The sequence below is a fragment of the Epinephelus lanceolatus genome, chromosome 5, assembly GCF_041903045.1.
Source record: "Epinephelus lanceolatus isolate andai-2023 chromosome 5, ASM4190304v1, whole genome shotgun sequence".
Lineage (NCBI taxonomy): Eukaryota > Metazoa > Chordata > Actinopteri > Perciformes > Serranidae > Epinephelus > Epinephelus lanceolatus.
In genome coordinates, this window is record NC_135738.1 from 18,507,306 (window position 1) to 18,530,381 (window position 23,076).

General features: G+C 40.8%; 1 protein-coding gene across 3 annotated transcripts; it reads left to right on the forward strand.

The window, feature by feature from the left end:
• The first annotated feature begins 1,276 nt into the window (after positions 1–1,276).
• On the forward strand, positions 1,277–22,842 carry caprin1b (cell cycle associated protein 1b). Of its 3 annotated transcripts, none has more exons than XM_078167805.1 (18): positions 1,277–1,390; positions 9,242–9,406; positions 9,544–9,606; positions 9,724–9,810; positions 9,912–10,150; positions 10,233–10,315; positions 14,596–14,799; positions 14,918–14,970; positions 15,059–15,142; positions 17,410–17,583; positions 17,658–17,766; positions 17,850–17,911; positions 18,177–18,269; positions 18,774–18,920; positions 19,281–19,434; positions 19,602–19,781; positions 22,071–22,177; positions 22,291–22,842. In XM_078167805.1, exons 2-18 carry the CDS (start codon positions 9,242–9,244, stop codon positions 22,375–22,377), a joined length of 2,091 nt encoding a protein of 696 aa, XP_078023931.1. In that variant the 5' UTR covers positions 1,277–1,390; the 3' UTR covers positions 22,378–22,842. The 3 variants fall into 3 exon arrangements, with proteins under 3 accessions (XP_078023931.1, XP_033491721.2, XP_033491722.2); XM_033635830.2 differs by lacking the exon at positions 1,277–1,390 and adding an exon at positions 7,386–7,535; XM_033635831.2 differs by lacking the exon at positions 1,277–1,390 and adding an exon at positions 7,386–7,535 and having other exon boundaries at positions 19,605–19,781.
• The last annotated feature ends 234 nt before the right edge of the window (positions 22,843–23,076 follow it).

Here is a 23,076-nt window from a genome sequence, read left to right on the forward strand (position 1 = left end):
TTCACTTGTAGTTCAAGTCAAGGAAACTTTTGGTGCTCTAAATTAAAAATATAAGAGAAGTTCACTATCAAGGACCACACCACAATAATATGCTGTTCAGTTGTTAATTGTAATTCAGGATGTGTTGGTTGTTGAGGACTGGCGAATGGATTGGGTGAAGGTGTAAGAGGGATGTCTTCTGTTAGGTTGATCTGGGAGGATGTACTGGAGATGGGGCAGAGGGAGACTCAGTATGGGGGCTGATTACAGGCCCCCCTCCAGATGTTACCTAGAATGAGACACGGAAGAGGTACGCAGCAGATTGAATAAGAAGAGATGACGGGAGAAGGGAAGAGAGGATGAAGGGATGTTGGTAGGGATGAGGTAGGGAGGATGAAGGGAAGGGAAAGGGAGAGTGGGTCGAGAAAGCTGAGACAAACAGGGCAGGATGGGTTGACCAGGTATAAGTAGGCTTGGCAGGTAATCAGAGGTGTGGCCCTGCTCCCTAAGTCATTTATATTTAAAGCTTTGTCTAGTCGGGCATAAAACACTGACCAGTTTTAACCCCATCAGGGCCCTGTTTCTTTATGTAAACAATACGCAAGAGATAATTAAATGATTGTTATTGATTCTTGAACATGTAAGTAGCATTTCTATATTGCACCATGTAGGTTCATTTTTAACTGTTTCGCTGTAATGCTGTGTAGTTGAAGCTCTAAAATTTTCAAACTGATCATATGTTTTGTGTGTGAAATCTTTATCTGCCATGTAACTACAAATGTTGTGAAGTAAAAAGTGCAATATTTCCCAGAGATACAGGTCAGAAGACAACAGAGAAAATAAGTAAAAAGGAGATACTTGAAGTACAAGTAGCTCATACATGTTAGTACGTATACAATTCTTGTACAAATTTAGTTACTCTCTGTCACTGTTGAAATAATTTAAGATAAATTACAGATATGTGACTGTCTTCTTGACAAAGCTCAAGAAGAGAAGATGATAGGCCTACTAACTTGTAAACTGATAGAGGAGAGAGGATGACCAGCGCTATGAAACATCCCAAAATAAAATCTTTTCAAAGTTGCTTCTGTTATAATGATACTTCTATATAGTTGCAACCCTTACAGCCTTTTCCTTTTCAAACCAGAGCTACTGTGGGCTCTCCGTCTTATCTGCTGCCAAAGCCTCAGGGCTGCCTGCAGGAGGGAGGGACACAGACAGCAGTTGGACTGGGCAGAGAGATAAAGCACCAACAACTCCAGCAGCAACAGTCAGCTCCTCAGCCAGATGCAACGGGAGAAAGATCGCAGGCAAGCTCTGAATTCAGGCTGGATGCATCCTTGGGCGAGACAGTTGCTGGACTGTGTGGGCTCACTGGATAGATACCAAGCTGAGAGGGCCCAGGAGCAAGGTGAGCATGGCACTGCGTTGTGCCAGCTACACAGAAAGCAGAGCAGCTTGACAGAGATAAAACTCCAACTGCACGTCCTTCAAATGAAAAACATTTTTAGAGCAAGGTTTTCACCCACTGTCTTTGTACAACAAAGCAGCACAGTGTAAGTGTGATGGTGGCTTTCTTAGTCTGAATTAAATAAAAATGCCACACACTTGAACCCTGAAATCTCCCTTTAACTTCTCTCAGGTGATTGATAAAAACAGTCTGACACAAGGTTCATACTACATCTGATCTGTAGCTTTCCATCATATCACACAATCATCCTCAGTGGAAAGAGTTTGCCCAGTCATCATGGAAATGTAGATGTTTAAATACCCATTTTTATTAGCATTTTAAGGACTGCTCATCCATGCTGGCTTACAAGCTTTACAGTTAATTCTTGAGAATTCCCTCACTTGGTCTACTCTGTAGCTCTTCTGTAGCTTTAGATTGTGTCATGCAATTGGTATTAACTTAGTAAGTACTTAAAGGGACAGTTCACGTCCCTTTTTAGATAGGAATTGTGCAAATTTGCAGGAAAGCCCAATCAGTCTTTTTCCAGCATTGGCAGTGTAAAAACAAAATCAGGGAGTGCGGCAAAATGCTGCCTACCTAATTTTGTTTATACAGAATGCACCTTTTTCGGGGCAATGGGGGGCGTGAGCAAGTAACAAAACGTGTAGCTCAGCGTGTGACGTAAACAGTGACGTGGGAGGGAAGCTGTGGCTAGTCAGTCATTCTGCGATTCTCTCGTACTGTAAGTCGGCCCGTTCTTCACCGACCAGTCATCTGACGGTTAATGGCCTCTTCGTTTGCGAGGGCAAGGAGGGCACGCAATTCTTTGTCTCCCCAGTTGCTCATCTTTACATTGTCTGTCAGGTTTGCGTTTCCCTCTTGCTACTAGCTGCTCGCTAATTCCTGCTATCAGCTGTTTCCTGTTAATCCACCACCAGTGGCTCGCACATGCGGCGTCATCAACAGCCTCTCCCGTGGCAGAAGGCCGCCTTGGTCTGTTTAAACTAAAAGGGTTCCGCCAATATGACTACCCTAGGAGGCAAAAATTGGGCACCTCGGATCAACTCGCCAATCTGGCTCTGTGTGTCTAAACGCTCGCAGCTTGCTGGCAAAACAGCCCAACATTTACAGAAAATCTGGCAGTGTAAAAGGGGCTAAAAACAATTTTTTCCTCTTGCCTATTAATCTACAGAGAGTGCTTTGGTGGGAGTTGCAGAGTGTTAGTGTTGCCCGTAGAGATGTCTGCCTTCTCTTGAATACAATGGAACTAGATGGCACTCAGCTTGTGGTGCTCAAAAACTGAACAGCAATGTCTCTTTTCAGAAATCATGACCTGGTTACTCAAGATAATCCACAGATCTTGTTGTGAGCAGTTTCATGTAGGAACTATTTTCTTTCTACCCAACTACAACTGTCAACTGCATCACCACACAGACGGAAGCATGCATCTACTGCTAGCTCACTGAGCTAGCTAGCACGAGCCACTTGACCATGAGTAGATGCACGCTTCTTTATGCGCTGTGATATGGTTGGCAGGTGGCGTTCAGCTGAAAGAAAATAGTTCCTACATGAAACTGCTCACAATCGGGACTGTGGATTATCTTAGGTAACCAGGTCATGATTTCTGGAAAGAGACATTGCTGTTGAGTATTTCAGATGCATTTTTGATGCTTTGAGCACCTCAGGCCGAGCACCATCTAGTTTCATGATATTGGAGAGAAGGCAGATGTCTCTATGGCGAATATCTCCAACACTCAGCAACTCACACCAAAATGATCTAAATTGTTAAATAACACTACAGGTAAGAGGAATAATATGTATTTTTGATTTGAGGGCGAACTGTCCCTCTAAAGTGCTCAGAAAAAAATGCAGATGGGAACATCTATATTTCATCATCATTATCTGCTGAGGAAGATCTTCAGATTAGCTTCTGAGTAAAGCTTGTGGTGAGATTTTTTGCAAACTGCTTTGTCCAACGTCATTAATGAGCATCAAATCTTGACATTATAAATAAAACATTTTTCAAATAGCAACAATCTGACCACCACATGGTGTCTGACACTACATTTAAGCTATATCAAACTACATTTTATCACTATCATTCTGTGGAATTACATGAAATGGTTTTTGCTTTTTTCTCTTTGAAATTCAGCCTGATATATTCAGTATCTATGGATTTTTGTAGGCTTCTTATTTAAAGTAAAGTTCAGAGGGTTTATAAAGAGTTGTCTTTGTCATAATGAACACCACTGATCTGTGGGTTTTTTATCAAAATTACACATTAGCCCCATCAGCGCTGCCAAAATGTCATGTTGCACAATCTCAAGGCTCAAGGACAAATTTATGACAGAAGAGAAGCAAGAGCAGAGAGAAGTCCTTGTTGATATGACACCCAAGTCATCTGCTACTTCCTGTGGAGCTGCCTGAGAAAGCCCAGAGGATGCAACTGGCATGCAAAGATGAAGCTTTCCTGGGGGGTTGGTGCGCACTGCATTCACTTCCTACCCCCCCTCTCCTATTCACGATGACACCTCTCTCATGGCTTCCCAGATAGACAGGTCGACTCCAGATGGTTCAGTGTGATAGGGGTAACACTGCTCACAGCGCACCATAAAACTAGCATGTTATCATTCAGTGGTAAAACCCTTATCTGTTTCTTAAGGCTTCCTAATGTCACAAGAAAGGAGGTACAAGCTTCATGTCTCAATGTGAATTTTTTTAAGTAAGGTTTGTAAGTATGTGATCGTTATGTCCTGGGCAACACAGGCTATCTCTTTCTGCTTTCATTCCTATCTAACGTGGAATTTGGGGAATAAATAGTTAAGAATGCAGACAACCTTTTGGGAAGTGGTGTCACTCATGCCCAGCTTCCTGTTTTGCCTGCTTGGTGCTGAGAGCATTATGGAGTTGAAAGCAGTGTGGAATTTGAGGGCAGCTGGAAAATGAGCGTCAGCACTAAGCAAACAGTAGAATTATACAAACAGCTATTTCTCTCGTCATTCAGCAAATTAAGTGATTTTAAAGTTCCTCTACTGATTAGTTGAGTATAGCAGGGCTGTTGCAGGATATACAATCAATATGCACCATCTTGCTGAATCATAAGTGATTTCCTGTTAAGTAAGTCTCCTAATTAGTAGTGGAACAAAGATGGTTATCCATACATCATGGACTATCTGGATGCAGGCTTGCAGGCCCATTTCCTGAAATAAGAGGACGCTGGACGTATTGTTGATGCTTTGATAGCACAAACTCTGGAACAGCAATAGCAAAGCCGACCACTTCCTGCCTAATCTGCAGTGAAGTGATAATTAGGCAACCATTTCAAAGCCCTCCTCCTAAACTGTCACAGGTCTACAAAGGTGAACATGGTTTAACGATCACTGTCACCACACGGGATTAAAATAGAAAGCTGTGGAAGTGACAGTGGGTTTTAGAATGTGACGGTGTAAAGGTCAGAGGTCAGATGAGGAAACACCCTGGAATTCTTTTAGAAAATGGCCGGTGGGCTGTGTCCAGTGTTGTTGTTTGATTGAAATATAGCAGGCCGCGGAAATGAGTCACTCGTTGAAAGGGAGCTTCACTTACCCTCGGGACCCTCCCATAATCAGTATTATCCCTGAAAGAAAACACTTTCAGTGGAACAGTGCAATCAAAAAGCTCTGCAGCCATGTTAACTGTTTCCTGTATTTGGCAAAACAAAAGAAAAGCTGGTTTCACATTCTTCTGGTCCGTTTGCTCCCAGTTACACACTGATGGAAAGTATGTGCTCAGGGGTGAAGCAAAAAGGGGAAAACATATCAGTGGTCCCAAAGATATTGGGAAATTTAGATAATCAAATATGTATCCACTTGTTTTCAGTATTTATTCAGTGTGTGTGTGCATATCTGCTTTGTGTGAGTGTGTGTGAGTGAGCTGTTGATTTTTACATATAGTAGTAAATGTGTCGGTTTATTGAAAATGGATGACAGGTGTATATATTTCAGAATTAAAGGATGAACATAAGCAGAACTTTGTCTCAAATCAGTTTTGTTGTTGATCATACTGCTGAGCTTTACTGCCCCCTACTGGTTTAAAGTGGCAGTGAATATGGCAGCACTGACATGATGTCTGGATCCAGTTTTGTTCTTGTGGGTATCCAAGACTTTGCATTTACTTAAGTGCTTGCACATCCCATTATAAGATATAATTATTTAATGAATTCTCAATATAGGAAATATTGGAGTTGTATCTTTAAAGTTTTTTTCTCCTTGTGTGAAAAATGAGAGGCAGAGTTTGTCAACTTAAAGTCAGGACAAAAGAGAGATAAGGCTGAGATGCAGATGGATTTGTGGTTGTAGAACTGGCAGGTTCATATTTGTTTGATATGTTCTAAATGTAAACAACATATTAGGAAGTACTGAAAATCAGGATAACATATTTTTGGAGCTAACCTCTGAGTTCCTGAAAATACAATGCAAAAGATATCCCTGGTTATATTTACATGATAACTTTACAGTTATAAAGAGTCATAAATTTAGGACTTTAAAACTAGGCCAAGCCTGTCATTATAACTCATCACATACATGTCTTTTTATTGCAGTTATTACAGGTTCTGTCAGTGTAAAGTACAAATGATTTATATATACAATCATTTACCATTCAGACCAACAGACTAAAGAAATGTGTGCACTTTTACTCTGGTGTTACAAGTGGGGTTCTTATTTTCCCTGCTTCAAAGTTCAAAGTAACAACTTTGCAATAATAATCTTTCTGCGGTAAAACTAACATCCATTTTTATGCAGAATACATTAATCCATTTATCGAGAAGGGCCAGACTATATGGGCAGTACATGGCAAGGAGTGCTCAGTAATGCTCCTATTGATGAACTAAAACTTATCATTTCAAGAGTCACAGTCAGGCAAACCAATCATATTTACAATTTGGGAATTTTTAGATTTAAATTAAATGTGATTTTTTAAATAATTTTTATTATTATTTTATTCCAAGGTACATGTTTATAACATTTGTTTTATAAATGTGTCCAAATAATCTGAAAATTCAGATAGTGGGTGCCAGATTTTGCTCTTACAGCTTTACAATAAAAAATCCTTACAATGACAAGGCATCTTCAAATTATCTTTAAAACAGAAAAAACTTATCTAGACAGGTCACAAGGCTAATTCAAACAACCCCAGATCTTTTTGACTCTCACTTTCAGTCTATTTGTGTGGCTTTGTGCAGCCTATTTTAGTTTTGGGCCTACTCAGGAATCCAAAATAACCTTTTGATCTGTTTAAAATTAAGTTATTGTTATTAGCATTATTACAGTCATTGGTTCATGGATAAAATTTTCCTTTTTAAATATCCATATTTTAGTTTTGGTAGTGTGTCTGCTTTCTGGCTTTTGTCTTCCATTCTGCAACCTAATCTTTTGCAAAGTATTAAATAAAACTTTAATTAAAAGATGTAACTTTAACTCAACCTCAACTTTTAAAGGTCTTTTCAGTGACAGTCATATTCAGATATTTAAATGCCCATTTTCATGTTTAACTTGAACTTCAAATTGATGTGCAACTGATGAACAGTCACGTATTGTAATGACTAATGATGTAGTGAGGCAGCTGTGAACTAACATACACTCAGCGGGATGGGACAGCTGCTGCAGAAATAAAAATACTGTACAGTGTATGGTGAAGGCACACAGACAGAATAGCCTAATCAAAGCTAATGATTGTGCAGATTTTCTGCCAGGAGGGTGTTGACGTTTTTGCCTGATCACAAATGGCAACTACGTAAAGTTTCATTGCAGGAAAATTAATAAATAATTCTACGTTTGAATGTATATGTTCACATTCTGTACGAAAATCTTGCTATTAAAAAATCTACGCTCAATTCGATTTTATTTTTTGGTTTTATTTATTCAGGCATATCGTCGACAGCTAAAAACGGACCTTCGCCTTTATAAAGAGTTTCTCCGTCTTTCGAACCGTCTCAGTTGTCGGTGAGGCCGGCGGGGCGGATCCCACACTAGAGTGAAACAGAAAATAAAGCAACACAACAATAATAACAACTTGGCCATTTCGTACATTTGGCTAGCAAGCTCCCCTGTGGATATATACCATCAAGGTGGGTGAATCCGGAGCCGTGCCACCGAGGTAACGCGGCTCCCGGCTGGCTGTTGGTTAGCACGCGTCGCTGTAGCAGATGCTAGCTAAGTCACTGGTCTGTGCTAACGGTTGTGCGGCCAGGGCCATTTTACCAAACCTCAGAGATAACACCGGCGATGTGACCGCATTGTTGGGTGGACACCGGGCTACAGAGCTGGCAGCCGAAGATACAGCTTTGTAGCCGAGTCATGGTGAAAATATTACGATAAGGAAAAATGCGGGGCTCTAAAACGTCCGTCCAGTTAACACAGTTCGGACTAAAGTTAGCCAGTTGCTACGATGAAATGGTTTTGATGCCTATGGATATAGTCTGACTGGTACATTTAAAGTGTTAATAAGATGTACTCAATGTTTATATATCGTTAATCCCTAACAGTTAGATTACACTGATAATGGACCATCTGTAGTAACGTTACATGTCCTGTTTTGCTAGTGCTATTAAACCCCACTCGAGCTGCTAAGATTAGTCAATTAATTGCTTAACTTGCCCGATCGGCAGATTATTTATCGTCATCTATTTTGATAACCAGTTAATCATTAATGCTATATTTCAAATAAAAATATATATTTTCAGTTCCTCGAGTGTGAGGATTTGCTTCTGTCCTTGGGCTTACATTATGGTCAATGGAGATGAAGACACGTTGAAGCCATTTTAGGCTATAGGATATTGTAACAGGCTTTTTACTGTGTTATGTTTGTAGACCAAATGACTCATCAAGAAAATAGTGTATAGATTAATCAGTAACGGACACAGGCCTAATCGCAAACTGCAGCGCTTTATCTGATCCTCAGTCACTTTTACCTCGGATGTTTCTATATATCACTTCTGTCAATACACAAGTAATCTCTTTGTGACATTCACAAATCTGTCTAGGCTTACTGCATCATACATCTGATGTTATCTCAAGTGCAACTTACACAGTTGATTCATTGATTAGTCAACCGGCAGAAAATCCAGCACAAGCAATTTTGATTTACAGCTACAGAAATTAAAATCATTGTTAAAGCTAGGCGCCAAACATTTCATAGGTTCCAGCCTCTCATATCTTGACACTTTGTGGTTTACTCAGGTCACTTTGTTTGTAAACTGATACCTTTTTATGTTTTGTACTTTTTGTTAGATTTAAAAAACAAACAGGCACGTTAAATAAATTGATTATGGGATTTTTTGAAATTGTGATGGATATTTGTTCACTTATTTCTAGAGGTGCATCAGTCCAACTCAAGTGCCTTTGCTTTCCTCTTTCCAAATTTAAAATCTCTGTACTTAGCTGCATAAAAATCAATGTAATTGTTTTTTTGTACACATAACTGAGTCATGGTTTTGTCGCGGATGAATTCATGCAATTTAATGGATAATGAGATTGACAAAGACATTATATCTGCATCAAAACCGATCTGAAGTATTTGATCAGTGCATTTCTGTTATCAGACCATTTATTGACCATGTGATTTATTGAAGTGAGAAAATGATTTTTAGAATAATCGGCAATGGAAAAAAAATGTTAGCCGCAGCCCTACTCCCATGACACTGTTCTCAAAAGTCTTCATGCAGTCCAATGCTGATAGCGTCCATCTCCAGTTAATCATATCTCTATGAATTTATGTAATTTCTTCATCTCTGTGTTATTACCAGCAGTTAACCTTTTGCTCTTTAACTTCTAGATGCCCTCAGCGATGAATGCAAATAGGACAGTGCAGTCTGCCAGCCCAGATGTGGGATCCGCTCCAGGGTCAATGGGCAGTTTTGCACTTGGTGGACAGTCCGAAGTTATGAAGCAAGTGCTGTGCGTCCTCGATAAGAAGGTCCGCAACATGGAGAAGAAAAAGGTCAGTACTGTTGAGAGCCATCTGTTCCAGATCCTTCCCGATAGCGTAGCTACATCTCTGTTGTGTACAGTATGAGTCATGACAGTTGTCCCACTCAGAAGCGATCCATTGCTGAAGTTTTGGATGTTCTGTTACAGAGTAAACTGGATGATTATCAAGTCAGGAAGGATAAAGGAGAGCGTCTGAATCAGGACCAGCTGGTAGGTGCACTAAAGCCTTCATTATTTTGTACATGAGCACAAACAACCTTGTAATTCTTACAAAGATTTTACAATCGAGTAATGTGTGAAATGTCTCTTTTTCCTTTGCCTTTTTAGGAGGCCCTCTCCAAATTCCAGGAAATCACGAATAACTTAGAGTTTGGCAGAGAGTTGCAGAAGACCTTTATCACACTGGGACAAGATGTAAGAACATTTTTTTGTGAAATTGTTCCCTCAGAGTGCTGTCCACCCCAACTCACATTAACTTGACATCATGTGATTCATGTTCTTTATATTATTATTAGATCCAGAAGGTGGTGAAGAAGTCTGCGCGGCGGGAGCAGCTGCAGCGGGAGGAGGCGGAGCAGAAACGGCTGAAGACGGTTCTGGAGCTGCAGTTCCTCCTGGACCGACTGGGTGAGGACACTGTGCGGCAGGACCTGAAGCAGGGAGTCGGTGGCTCGCCGCTGCTGACAGACGCAGACCTCGCAGCTTTTGATGAGTTCTACAAGCTAGTGGGGCCAGACCGTGACCAAAATGTCAGGTAAGTCTGAGGCACTGATTCGTGGATGAAGCTGACATGCAGTCGTTTTGTTGGCCCACACAACTTATCTCTACACTTGCAGGTTGGTTGACCAGTATGAAGAAGCATCGGTGCACCTCTGGGACCTCCTGGAAGGGAAGGAAAAGGCTGTGGTTGGAACGACATGTAAGTGAAATTTAACTTGGAGCCCATGAATGGTTGCAAGCAGAAGAGCTTAATATTTTGGTAAAGGGTTGCATTGGCTATTCACAGGGCAAACTGCATTATACAGCATAACCTGTTGAGGAATCGATCGTCAGTTGACAGGAAATTAATTAGGAAGATCTGAAGATGTTAACTCTGGCTCTGGAATCTGGTGATGAACATTTTTCACTATTTAGTGACTTTTAAAGATAAACGATTAATCAGTTAATATCAAAAATAACTGGCAGATTAATTAGTGTTGAAAATAATTATTAGTTTAAGTCCAACTGTAATTTGAAGTTGACACAAAGAGGGATTCATTATTATTGAAGTCAAACTGGCTTTATTTAGATGCCCAGCTGGTGGTGAAAATTGCTGGCAGGACATTTTATCAGATGGTTGGTGACAGCAGTCATCAGCGAGCGTTTTATTGTGTTGAAGCCATAAGTGCTTATCCCATACCCTTGAGTAATCCCAAGCCAATGTAGATAAAGTTGTGAAACGCTCAAAACAAAACCCTCTTCTCATTAACCAGTCTTGATATGTTAGTGTAGCATGTGCGTTGTATTTTGTCAATGCAGCATGTGTGCAGTGCTGTGATGTGAATAATCGGGGCTTGGGGATATTGGCGTACTGCATTCTCAGCGATCTGGCCTCAGGACTCGCACTGCTGCATTCTGCTTGGGGGCTGAGCGCTGTGGGCTTATCCTGACTCAGCAGCAGGGCAGGGTGCCAGTGGCCCTGTCGCCTGTGGTTCCACTGGTTAGATCTCTGGAGCCACATTAGGATACTGGTGACCCAGTTCACTGTAGTGACACCAGCCAACCCTTTCACCTCGGTAAGGAGGTCTCACTTGGTGACTCAGGGTGATATTTATTCAGGCAGCAGCAGACTTCTTGGCCTGAGGCTTGAGGCAGTAAAGGAAATAACACCAGCCTGCTTTGCCTGGAGAGCCAAAAGTGGAAATGCCTGAGCTAGCTTAAAGGCTCTTCTAGTGTTTTCTAGGGAATTACATGGAGCTATTGTTAACGTAGCATATTTCTTATCTAGTCAGTCAGCAATGTAGAACATGTTAGCACCTATCAGGCCTTGTATTTTTTAAATCATGAATGAATGTTCATAGTTTTCAGTTTACCCTGTGACTGTTGAGTGTTGAGGTTTTCTAAACTTTGTGTTAAATCATACCTAAAGATGTTTTGTGAACAGTGTAAAAGTGAAAGTAGAAGCCGACCCCAGATTCACTCTCGTTTGGTGTTTCACCTTGCTATATTTGTCTTTCTCACGCTGTGTCTCTTGGATATCTGCTGGGTACAGTCTGGCATGAGGTCACTACCTTTTTAAAAGAGCCCCAACCTCACCTGAGGGCAGCTGGGGTACATCCCCATAAACATCCCAACCATAGAAAATAAGACAATACAGGCAGAAGGCAGAGAGTCTGCAGAAAAATACACCCATTCCTGCACAGTATAACTTTAAGATTTGATTGTTGCTCATTACATTTTAAATATTAAATTGTATGAATAAATAAATAAATAAATAAATAAATATAAAGCCTTGAAGTTTTCAGAGGCTTTTAAACTATTTAAATGAGTTGTGTCATGACCACCATGTTGAGTTTAGGACCAAATAATGGACGCTATTTGGCTTTGATTGCTGCAGTCTGGCTAGGTGAACTTAAAACAGTCTTATGGCCTCATTCACCTGTCACCTGCCTTCAGTCAGCTGTGTCAGATGGAGTAAAAGTTTTGACTTTACTAAGTCAGTTAAATTAGTAGCATGACAACTCTGCTTTTTGTGTTTTTGCTTTATTTTGTTCTGATGCCTGAGCAGCAGTCCAAATCACAAAGATAGTCAGTTAATAGAAGACTACAAAAACTAGCAAATATTTACATCTGAGATGCTGAAACCAATTTATGTTTTGAATTGACAGTAAACTGGAAACACAGTAGTTGGGATAAAGTTATATTATAGCTGGACATGCTGTTGGTAATTGTTATCTTAGTTTTAGTTGATGGCTGGTTGAATGTTACTAAGGCTGCAAAGAAACCCAAACATTTTCATTACTGATTTACCTGCAGGTATTTTCCTGATATTTAAGGTTTAGTGTGTTGGATTTTGTGACATCCAGCAGTGAGGTTTCAGATTGCATCCAACTGAAACTTCGCCTGTGTGCCAAGCACGTAGAACTAAGGTGGAGATGCGAAGGTGAATGGCTCTATCTAGAGCTAGCGTGTGGTTTGTCCATTCTGGGCTACTGTAGAAACACCATGGTGGACTCTGTGGAAGAAGGCCCACTCCGTATGTAGATCATTCTGAAGTAACAGAAACACAGCGAGTCTTAGTTTCAGGTTATTATAAACTAATGAAAACATAGTTATAAATATTATATTCCATTTCTTCAAATACATCCCCCCTAAATTCCACAATGGATCTTTAATTGATCAGTTGGTCTATGAAATATCAGGAAAAAAGTGAATAAAAGCCTATCACAGCATCCTGAAGCACAAGGTGACGTTAGTGTAGCGTAAGACCAAGAAAACCATCAAGTTTTGGCATTTTTGCTTGAAAAATTCCCTAAAGGTATAATTCGTGGGATTTGTTGGTTATTGTTTGTTACCACGACATTTAAATTCCTCCCTACCCTGTTTGTTCATACACTGCAAGCTACTTTTGTTGGAAAGTTACATTTGGTGTAATGGAAAATACTAGACTTTAGCAAGCTGTCTAAGCTAGCTGCCAGCACCTACCTGCCCAACTGAAAACAAAACAACTCTTGGTCGCTCTTCATCCCCATCCCCATCCTCTCCAGTGCTCGCCAGCTAAATTACAAGTGAAAACCAAGCCCAGATTTGCTCTCGCTTTAGAATTAGCTTTGTCCACTTGGCGTTTTGTCTCCCTTTATTTATGTTTGGTGTTGTGTTCCCAATTTTTTTTTTTAGCTTCTCTTGGATGTGTGCTGTTATTAGCTGGGGGCTAATAACAGAGGGCAGAGTCTCTATAGATAAATACACCGCCAACCACTTCTAGTGGGTCATAAGTGATGATAAGAGGGATTACTTTTGTATAAGTCTATACATTGATATTTTAGGAAACTCCTGCGTAGTATACATTTAAATAATTCAAAACAGTTGCTGATTTTTATTTTGCTTTTGATCATTTATTTGACCGTTGCTGCTCTAAAAGTTACTAAATACTTTTTTAATCTCTCTTGCAAGATGAGTTGTGAAATCCACTCGTCACTCCACCCTGATCGTTGGTTAAAGGGATAGTTCGGATTTTGAAGTGGGGCTAAGTGGGGCACTTAATCTATAGTCAGTGTATTCCATACAGTGGATGCCTGTTGGTGTGCCCCCTCTACTGAGAAGCATGCTGGGGTCCAGGCAGTGCAGAAGCTAAGCTAAGATGGGGGTCAGCAATAAAAAAATATTTTTGCCACCTAAAAACAATCAATATTATTATAAGTGTATGCTATATTGGGAGTGATTTCACCATTTAACCTTTCGATCAGGCAGTGTGTACCGATGGGGAAGTCGTTAACAGCCTCAGTTCCCCATCTGTGCTCTTGTCAAAGCCACCAAACCCCATTGACAAAAACGGCTATTTTAGCTTGCTGAACATGGGAGCAGAATATATCGCTGCATGGATCAGTTAATTAGTTTGTGTCATGTGACTTTGGTGAATCTGAACTAACCGTTTTACAAGCCAAAGTCACACAATTACGCAAACAAATAACTTTTGGAAGCAGAGATAAACCAGCAGCTCCTTTGTTCAGCAATGTTAAATCACTGTTTTTCTCAATGGAGTCTGGCTTTTAAGAGAGCAATATAAAGGCTTCATTTTCCTGTTAAAAATCACTGTTTGATGGCAAGGTAAAGCTGGGAAAACACTTAAAATATAGCATACACTTAATCTAGTATTGATTTTTTTTTTTTTTTTTTTAAATGTGACTTGTATTCGATGGCTAAAATATGTTTTGTTGCTAACCAATCTAGAGCAGTAAATTGCTTAGCTTCCATGTCAGATTCCAGCCTGCTTCTCTAAACTGTAGGTGTGCCAATTAACATCTACTGTATGTAATACACTGTCTATTGATAAGTACTTCATACAGTCCCACATAAAAAAAATCTGAACTATCCCTTTAATAATTCAAAGCTCACAAAATAATGGTGTGATTGTTGTGACTTTGTAAATGTGATAATTGGATGTCTGTTTTCATGGCTTGACTTCACAATGAATTGCTTCCTGTGTTGTTCCTCTGATAGACAAGGCACTTAGAGAGACTTTGGACCAGATTCTGTTGAGTGGGTACTTTGACCGGGTTCCATCTCATCAAAACGGAGTGTGTGAGGACGAGGAGGAGGAAGAGCCAGCCTCAGCAGTGGTGGCGGCGGCGGCGGCGGCAGCAGCAGCAGCAGCAGCAGTAGTAGCTGAATCGTCAGAAGCAGAAGAGCAGACTGTCGATCCAGGTGCTGACCACTCTCTGAAGTCATGCTATGTTAAATTCGCTAGTTTTAAAATACTAATTTAATCAAGCCATAAAGAAATCATCACTGCATTCTCTAACATAGTTTTGTCTCTTTACAGAAACTGAAATAATTGAGGAGTTCACAGAGCCCATTGCGGTAGAAACAACAGAGGTAAGATTAATTTACCTCTTTTACAGTGAAGTCTTGAGGCTGATGATAATTATTGCATTGTGCTGATGTTTGCTGTTTTCTCTTGCAGTTTGTAAACAGACAGTTCATTCCAGACGGCACATACAGCGGTAGTGAGAAGGAGCAGGGTGATGAGTGGACCACGGAAACAGAGGTATGCTGTAGGGATGTTAAGGTTTACTTTTTCCTCTTTTTTGTTACTGATTAATTGCCGTCTGAGTCTAGCTTTTGTGGCTGCTGTAAGCAGTCTGGCCCGAAATAACCTCAGTTTGAAGCGAGAAGGTCCTTTTCGATTATTCTTGTTTCAGCTGGCTGGGGCATTTTAAACATGATTAATTCAGATCATTTTATAGCATAGAAAACTATGAATAAGTTCAAGGGATGTCAAAGCCTTTGCATGACTTGTATACTTGTAGGCATTGGAGGGCAGAATTTGCAAACGAGTAGAGGATATTTTATTGGAACTTGACTGTGTGCTGATCGCTCCTCAGCCTGTCAAATATATATTTTTGTCACTGTTATTGCAGTAAAAAAAAAATCGCAAAATGTTTCGCAACAAGTTGTAAACAAATACTCCTTTGAATCCCCTGTGCTCACATAAGCAATGTGTTGCTGAGTGCCTACTGCTGGTATCACGTTACATCTGCATTTTCTTCCGTGTCATGTTCAAACCGGTTATGTGATGTTCAAATTAGATGTGTCACTGCATCATATCAGACTTAGATTTTTTTTGAGAGAGTGAGAGTAGAGTTGAAGACCAGCAAATGATGAATGGCTTCAGCCACACAGTCAGAAAGGCCCTGTTGTCCCTGGAAGGTATACACTACACAGATAACTAGATGTCGTCAGGAACGTTTGTTGGCAACCTGACACAATTCCTGGCCAAGATTTAAATGGATGTCCTTTCATCAGTCATTTAAGCTTCTGTGAGCATGCTCATGCTGGAGACAGTGAAGGTACAGTCGCACATGAGTGAATGCAGGTGAGTGACTGTCGCCTTCTGGAGCCATATTTGTGCTGAATGTGGGCAGTGTCTGATGTGGTGAACACAGAAAGCTAGCCTGCAAGCTAATGTTAGCTAGCTTGCTAATAAATACTGTGAATTATGATGTCAGAAATTCCATACCTGTCTCCCGACTCAAAACCAGCCAGGCAGCATCTCTCATGTGGGGTAGTTTGTATTTTCCATGGCCAATATCATACAATATCAGCTGGTTAGACACAGCAACAATCAGTGTCTCCTCCACACATACTTTGCTATCGGTTGAGGCTGCGACTTCGCCTGTTGAAGTTCACCAAAGTTGAGCTCCGCATAAGGCGAAGATGTAAATTTGCTTAACCTGCTTTACCCTCTGGTTGCATTTAAAGGAAGTGAACGGGAGGTGAATATTTGCCAATGATTTTTTATCATTAATATTTTATTAAAAATGTTTGCTTTTTTTTTCTGACATTAACAGTGTCACCGAATGTTAATGAATCAAATATATGTACTTAGACAAGGGACAAACAATACAATAACAAAATAAAATAATGACATAAAAATACATGTATGATTCACTTCAAGATATGTCTACACCCGCAGTGTACTCCAAGTAGCTTTTCCACTCTGTCAGATATTTCTCCGTCTTGTCCTTAGAACTGAAAGAGATTTGTTCATATGATGCACATTTTGCCAGCTCTGTGAACCATTCCTTAAAAGAGGGGTCACCTGGTTTCCTCCATTTTCTCATTATAATTTGCTTTCCCACCATTACACTGGTCTGTATAAAGCCCCTGGCTCCACAGTGAGATGTCATTTTGTCATACAGCCACGGGCAGATCTCAAAGTTAGCCCGTGTATTTTTTTTTTTTCTTTCATCTAGTAGTTCTGAATCATGGGGTATTCCCAGAGTAGGTGAAGAAGCTTCCCTTCAGAACTGTAAACTCAATGAATATTTTCCAATGTTAATTTTTCTCTGTCAGTGTACCCTAACTCTGTAACTTCTTTTTTTTTTTTTTTTACCCAACTATAATCAGTTTCAACATGAAATGCTTTTCTGTGGCACATTGTCAAAGAAGATTAGTCCTCCTACTATGATTCAACGGTGCACAGAGGGTGAATCATTTTATAGATGCTGCAGTGTATGTACAGGCTTTTGCTTCAATAAGGGTTGTCAGCCAGGTGTCTGAGCACCACCATGTGAGGGTGTGATCCCTCAGGATAAGTCTGCAGTGTGTAATTTGCTCTGACTGGTCCAGGTTTTTGTGTGAAATTTCTCCACAAGAATGCTCACATTACAGGTTTAATTATCAGCTGTGATGTTTCAATTTATGAACTGTGATATGCATATAACCCCACAGCTATCATGTTATTATCACTGTTCCAGCTCTCTGTTATTCCTCCTCCTGTATTCACCTGTTCTGTTTGTCTTCCACTTTCAGGCAGTCAGTGCCATGCAGCAGCAGCAGCCCATGCAGCCTGCAGCTTCACCTGTTGCCCTGGAGACCCACCCCATGAACTTAGCGTCTCCTGTGCCCCCAACTGACCCCCTGGTCAGGAAGCAGGTGGTGCAGGACTTAATGGCACAGATGCAGGGAACGTACAACTTCATGCAGGTGGGAACTTTGTGCTAGGAATGTCTGTTGACTGTAGATATTGAGCACGGTGCTCATCACTTCTCTGCTCTCAGGACTCCATGCTGGAGTTTGACGGACAGCCCATTGACCCTGCCATCGTCTCAGCGCAGCCGATGAAACCCGCTCAGAACATGGACTTACCACAGATGGTGTGTCCTCCAGGTATGTTTGTCAAAGAGAAACTCAGTTCTAATGTCTTCTGCTGTGTAAAAATGGCACTTGTACTTAAACTCAAATCTTTTTAGTTCATCCAGAGTCCCGGCTATCGCAACCCAACACTGTTCCTGTCCAACCTGAGCCCACACAAGTGAGTAATCAAACTCGACATAATTGACAGACAGCACTGTTTATGAGGTTTCTACCGTTTTTTTCCCCCCGTTAAAGGGTTTTTGGGGGGGGGGGGGGGTTCCTTATCCGCTGTGAGGATCCAAAGGACAGAGGGATGTCGTATGCTGTAAAGCCCTGTGAGGCAAATTGTGATTTGTGATATTGGGCTTTATAAATAAAATTGATTGATTGGTGTAGCCTGCTGAAGACATGTGTTAAATGACTTTTACTTCCTTTGTTTTCAGGTTCCTATTGTCTCCCCAACTCCACCCCCCATGTATCAGACCTCACACACGCCAGACCCTCGACCCTCAACAGAAACCATCGACCCCATCCAGGTAAACCACGGTGCTCTGTGAAAGAATCCCTTTGTTAGGAAAAAGGTAGACCTCATATTGCTGCGTATCTTATCAGATTTTACATGATCTAATTCAGACACTTGCTTTGACAGCTTAATATTTTTTAAATTCAAGGGTCAAAATATGTTTAGAATCCCAAAACAAGGTACTGCGTAAGCATACATACAGAGACCAATCCCTAGTCCTTTATTTAGTTTATTAAATGTCGTCAGATTTAGTTGTATAGTGTTTGAAACCTACCCAGATCAGCCTGTAAAGTGCACACTTGTGTAAGCAATAAACTGTAGGTTAATGAATGATTTAAATAGCCTGGGACAATACAAAGGACATGACTATCGTTATCAGCGTGCATCATATCCTCATCTCAACTTTTGCTCCTGCAAAGAAAATGTAAAGAATTTGGAAATCAAATTGTGAAACTTCAATCATACATGACATTGAGAATTGTTTCAACCTGCTGAACTTGTTTCCACTCTTTCCCAGACCTCCATGTCCTTGTCGTCGGAGCAGCCTCCACCCTCTACAGCTCTCCCACCTGCCTCTCAAACACAAGTTTTCCAGCCTGTTTCCAAAGCTCCTCACAGCAGTGGCATCAATGTCAACGCAGCACCATTCCAGTCAATGCAGACAGTAAGGCCTCTGGGATGAAGAAATGCCCATGTTATCAAATAACACCTGTCTTAAAAGCATTTAATGTTTGAGTTCATTCAAAGACCGGAACATCTGGACTGTCACGGAGATAAAAGAGGTCTTTGCAGGACTTTGTGCGTCACTGCCAGTGAAATCAAAATAGAAAATCATTAATGACTTCCATTAGGAATTGCTTGCAGAGTCCTTAAGTGCCCTCTCTCATCATACTGCAGTTGTATGTGTTTGTAGTGAAGTAGCTATATCCAGGAAATAATGAGTAATGGACTTTAGTCCTAATGAGCCTGTGACCTTTCCTCTGGTTTTGGCTTCACCACAATGTGGCCCTTGTTCTCCCCTCAGGTGTTCAACCTCAATGCCCCAGTCCCGCCAGCTAATGAGACAGAGGCTTTGAACCAGGCCAGCCAATACCAGAACAGCTACAACCAAGCCTTCAGCAGCCAGCCGCAGCATCCTGTGGAGCAGACGGAGATGCAGTCAGAACAGATGCAGTCTGGTGGGCAGATTTTAAGTTTTGTTTTTCTCAGTATTGACTTACTGAATTGATTTGTCTTCCTGTGATAACTTCCCAGTTAAACTGCTTTTACATTAATACCGCGTGCTCAACTTAGATTGGAGATTGACGTGCATCTGTTTTGGGGCAACCCACTCTGTGTTTTTTAGTAGTTGGTGCCTTCCATTCCCAAGAACAGTCAGGAGGCCATCAACAGCCTTCCCAGCAGGGCCCAGGCTTCGTCAGGCAGGGTCAGTCCTTCTACAACAGCAGAGGCATGTCTCGTGGTGGACCTCGCAATGCCAGGGGCATGATCAATGGCTACAGAGGCTCATCGAATGGATTCAGAGGTGAGCTCACAACCTACAGCCACAAATGAATCCTTAAAAAGCCCCTTTTCTGACATGGAGTATATGACATTGATGGCTTCATCTAACTGTTAAAGTGATGATGAGGGTGTCAGTTACATTATGATGTAATTTAGACATAATATGCCCTTCACAGAAACAAGTGGCGTCACTGAGGTGGAAAGTATGTGATATCAAGGAATGGTGTTTTCTGTGCTACAGGCTCATTTTGAAGCCTCAATTATTGACCATCTCGAGTGCGACCTTGTGTCTAGACTGCAAGCGTGTCAGAATTGTTTGTCTTGCACGTCTCATGCCACAGATCCGCTCTGATTTTAATCTATGCAGCTGTCTGCATCGTTTAATCGACAATACACACATGAATGCAAGGTTAATACCCAGTAGAAGGGCATTGAATAAATATATTGTATATGTTTACGTTTTTTCAACCTGGGTGGAACAGTGTTGTCTCTGGACAGAGCTGAAGAGCAGGACACTAAAGCCCCATTTCCACCAAACACTTTCAGTATGGTACCTTTGGAGCCAAAAGTAACCCTTCACACATGGTACCTAGACCCTAGCGTTTCCACTGCAAACAGAACCCTTAAATGTGGGCGGGGCTTTTGTCACTCACTGCTCCGTCCAGCACTCACTGTATTTCCTCATTACTGGTGACACAGAGGGAAGTTTGCACCTCGTTTATCGTCCACAGAACGAGGCTGCAAGCTGATATTTTCAGAGCAAAATAAAACAGGCTGCAGTGAGAGTCTCTCTCCATGGGATATTTAAAAATAGCAGGTTTGTGCATTTAGTCCTTCTGAGGCAAGCTCTGGGGTTTAGTGTTGCAGGAAGATGCTCTGCCTGATGCTTTTTTTTTCTCAGAGTGAGGATTAGAATATATGCAGTTCACATAATGCAGTACAAATTAATATATATACATGCTTGAAGATCCACTCATTACTAAAAGTGTATGTCATATCAAAACTTAAGAAAGTAGTCAGTGACATTTAAGGTGTGTTGATTGATTCACATCGTCATCTCATGCATTGAGTAACAATACAGGTTAATGTTCCACCTTAAAAGTCGCCGGCAGTCGGCCCAGTAAATTAAGTTAATTTTTCTCTGCCTACAGCTGCTGATAGAAGCAGTAAAACATCCTTTCAATAACAGTCTACTAATTAAACTCTTCACAGTATGACTCAGCACTGAGCAGAGTGACCATCCTCTATTGACCAATCAACAGACTGCAGTGTTCACAGCTCCACCTTTTAGTACCAGATCTGTGTGCTAGGTACCCCAACAGAGGGGGGACCAAAAGTGGTAGAGGTATAGAACTATAGAACGGTACCATCCACAACTTTTCACAGTGGAAACGGAAAAAAAAGCATACCGAACTGAACTGTACCATACTGCTCGGTGGAAACGGAGCTTATGCTCACTTTCATTGTTCATTTCAGAACTCTGCTGACCATTGTGTCATGTTTTGACAGTCCACAAGCACTGACTGACTTTTAATTTATTTGCTCACATACTGTATTTAAAGAGTTTTGCTGTATCTTCATAATTTCAGTTGCCATCAATAAAAGATGAAAATATAATCTGATTCTTATTGTTGTTATGCCAGTTTTGTTTTGTTTCCTCCAACTCTTTTCAGGCACGAGGACAAAAAGAAAAATGTATAGACTAATCGCACATGAGAGGAATCTTTACAACTTTTCAATAAGTAAAAAAATATGTATTGTCTTGCATTAAAGATGATAAATAAGTGCTCATAAGAACGTGGAACAAGAAGTCCATTAAAATCATCTGTGCGTATATACCTCTGCCAAGGAGGTTATGTTTTCGCCAGTGTTGGTCTGTTTGTCTGCAAAATAACTCCAAGTTCTGAATGGATTTTGATGAGATTTTCAGGAAAGGTTGATAATGGGACAAGGAACAGATGATACAATTTTGTGGTGATCTGTTGAAGTGAAGTGGATAAAATCATAAAATGGTGGGAAATCTGAGCTGCTTGGCGGAGGTCTGCGCTCTCCCAGTACTTTTCTAGTTAATCTCATGTTATTATTGCCTCAAATTCAATTTTAAGGCATTCTGATTCAATTCAGATTAGCTTAATGAGTTTTTGTGATGTCACAGCTTGACTTTTAAGATTGCCTTTGTGACTTACAGAAAAATGACAAGGTGGTTGTTGATGTGTAAAATCACATGTCTGAAAGGAGCTGAAGGGTCTGTGCTTATTTTATTGCTGATCTAAAGAGAAGCATTTAAAGTTTATATTCTTCCTATTTTCAGGTGGCTATGATGGTTATCGTCCTCCTTTCGCCAACACTCCAAACTCTGGTTATGGACAGACTCAGTTCAGCACACCTCGGGATTACTCAAATGGGAATTATCAGAGGGTATGACAGAAGCATTCAGCTCTCACACTGACTTTGTTTATGTCATCTTCTCTGTCTGTTGGAGAAGTTTCTAAAATGTCTGCCTTTGTTTTTCATCCCTGTGTGTGCTCAAGGATGGTTACCAACCCAACTACAAGCGTGGAGCTGGTCAGGGACCCAGAGGAGTGTCAAGAGGCAGCACTCAGGCAATACGATCCTGAAAAGGCCTTTCATAATGACTGTGACTGACTAACTTGCACCACACTGAAAATTCAAAATTCAAGAATGCATTTGCCCCAGCTCACTCATGTTCTCTCTCTTTTTTTGTTCTTCATCAGTGGTATTTTTCCTGTCTCTTAAATCAAAGTGATGCCTGCTTTGATATTTGGAAATATTAGATCATTTAAAGTCTGGAACACAAAGCTGAGCTGTAAATCCAATCATCGATTTACACAAGCCATGTGTTACAATATTCCTGTAAACTTGAAAGATTTCATAAGTTATTTTTTGTATAAAAAAATGCACCTGCCACTGCTGGTCCAACCCTCGGGAGTTTATTCCCCTTCTCAGTTCTTCTCTGTCATTTTGGTTCTAAAAAAAGAAAGCGTTTTATGTTCAATGAGCTCCCGTTTCCTTGTTTGTAAATTGATGTTGCTTCAAGAGTTTCAATAAAGTTGTGTTGCATACCCATGCTTCAGTTCCGGTTTACTGCTGTGGAGTTAAGGTATGAGCCAGTCAAGGTATGTTAGCTATTAAATTCTGCAGTAGATAATTTTCTATTGTAATGATTTCTTTGTTTTATACAGGGTTGTTGTCTTTTTGTTGTGTAGTTTTATTTGTCTTAGTTTTCAGCAGCCTGTGCTACAGCACCACCACGTGGCATATCAGAGTATAGCTACTGACACAACACTCAATGAGTA

Coding starts and splice junctions, on each gene's coding strand:
- caprin1b (XM_078167805.1), top strand. CDS start 9,242: ATGCCCTCAGCGATGAATGCAAATAGGACAGTGCAGTCTGCCAGCCCA. Junction 9,811..9,911: donor TTATCACACTGGGACAAGAT/GTAAGAACATTT, acceptor TATTATTATTAG/ATCCAGAAGGTGGTGAAGAA. Junction 14,800..14,917: donor AGAGCAGACTGTCGATCCAG/GTGCTGACCACT, acceptor GTCTCTTTACAG/AAACTGAAATAATTGAGGAG.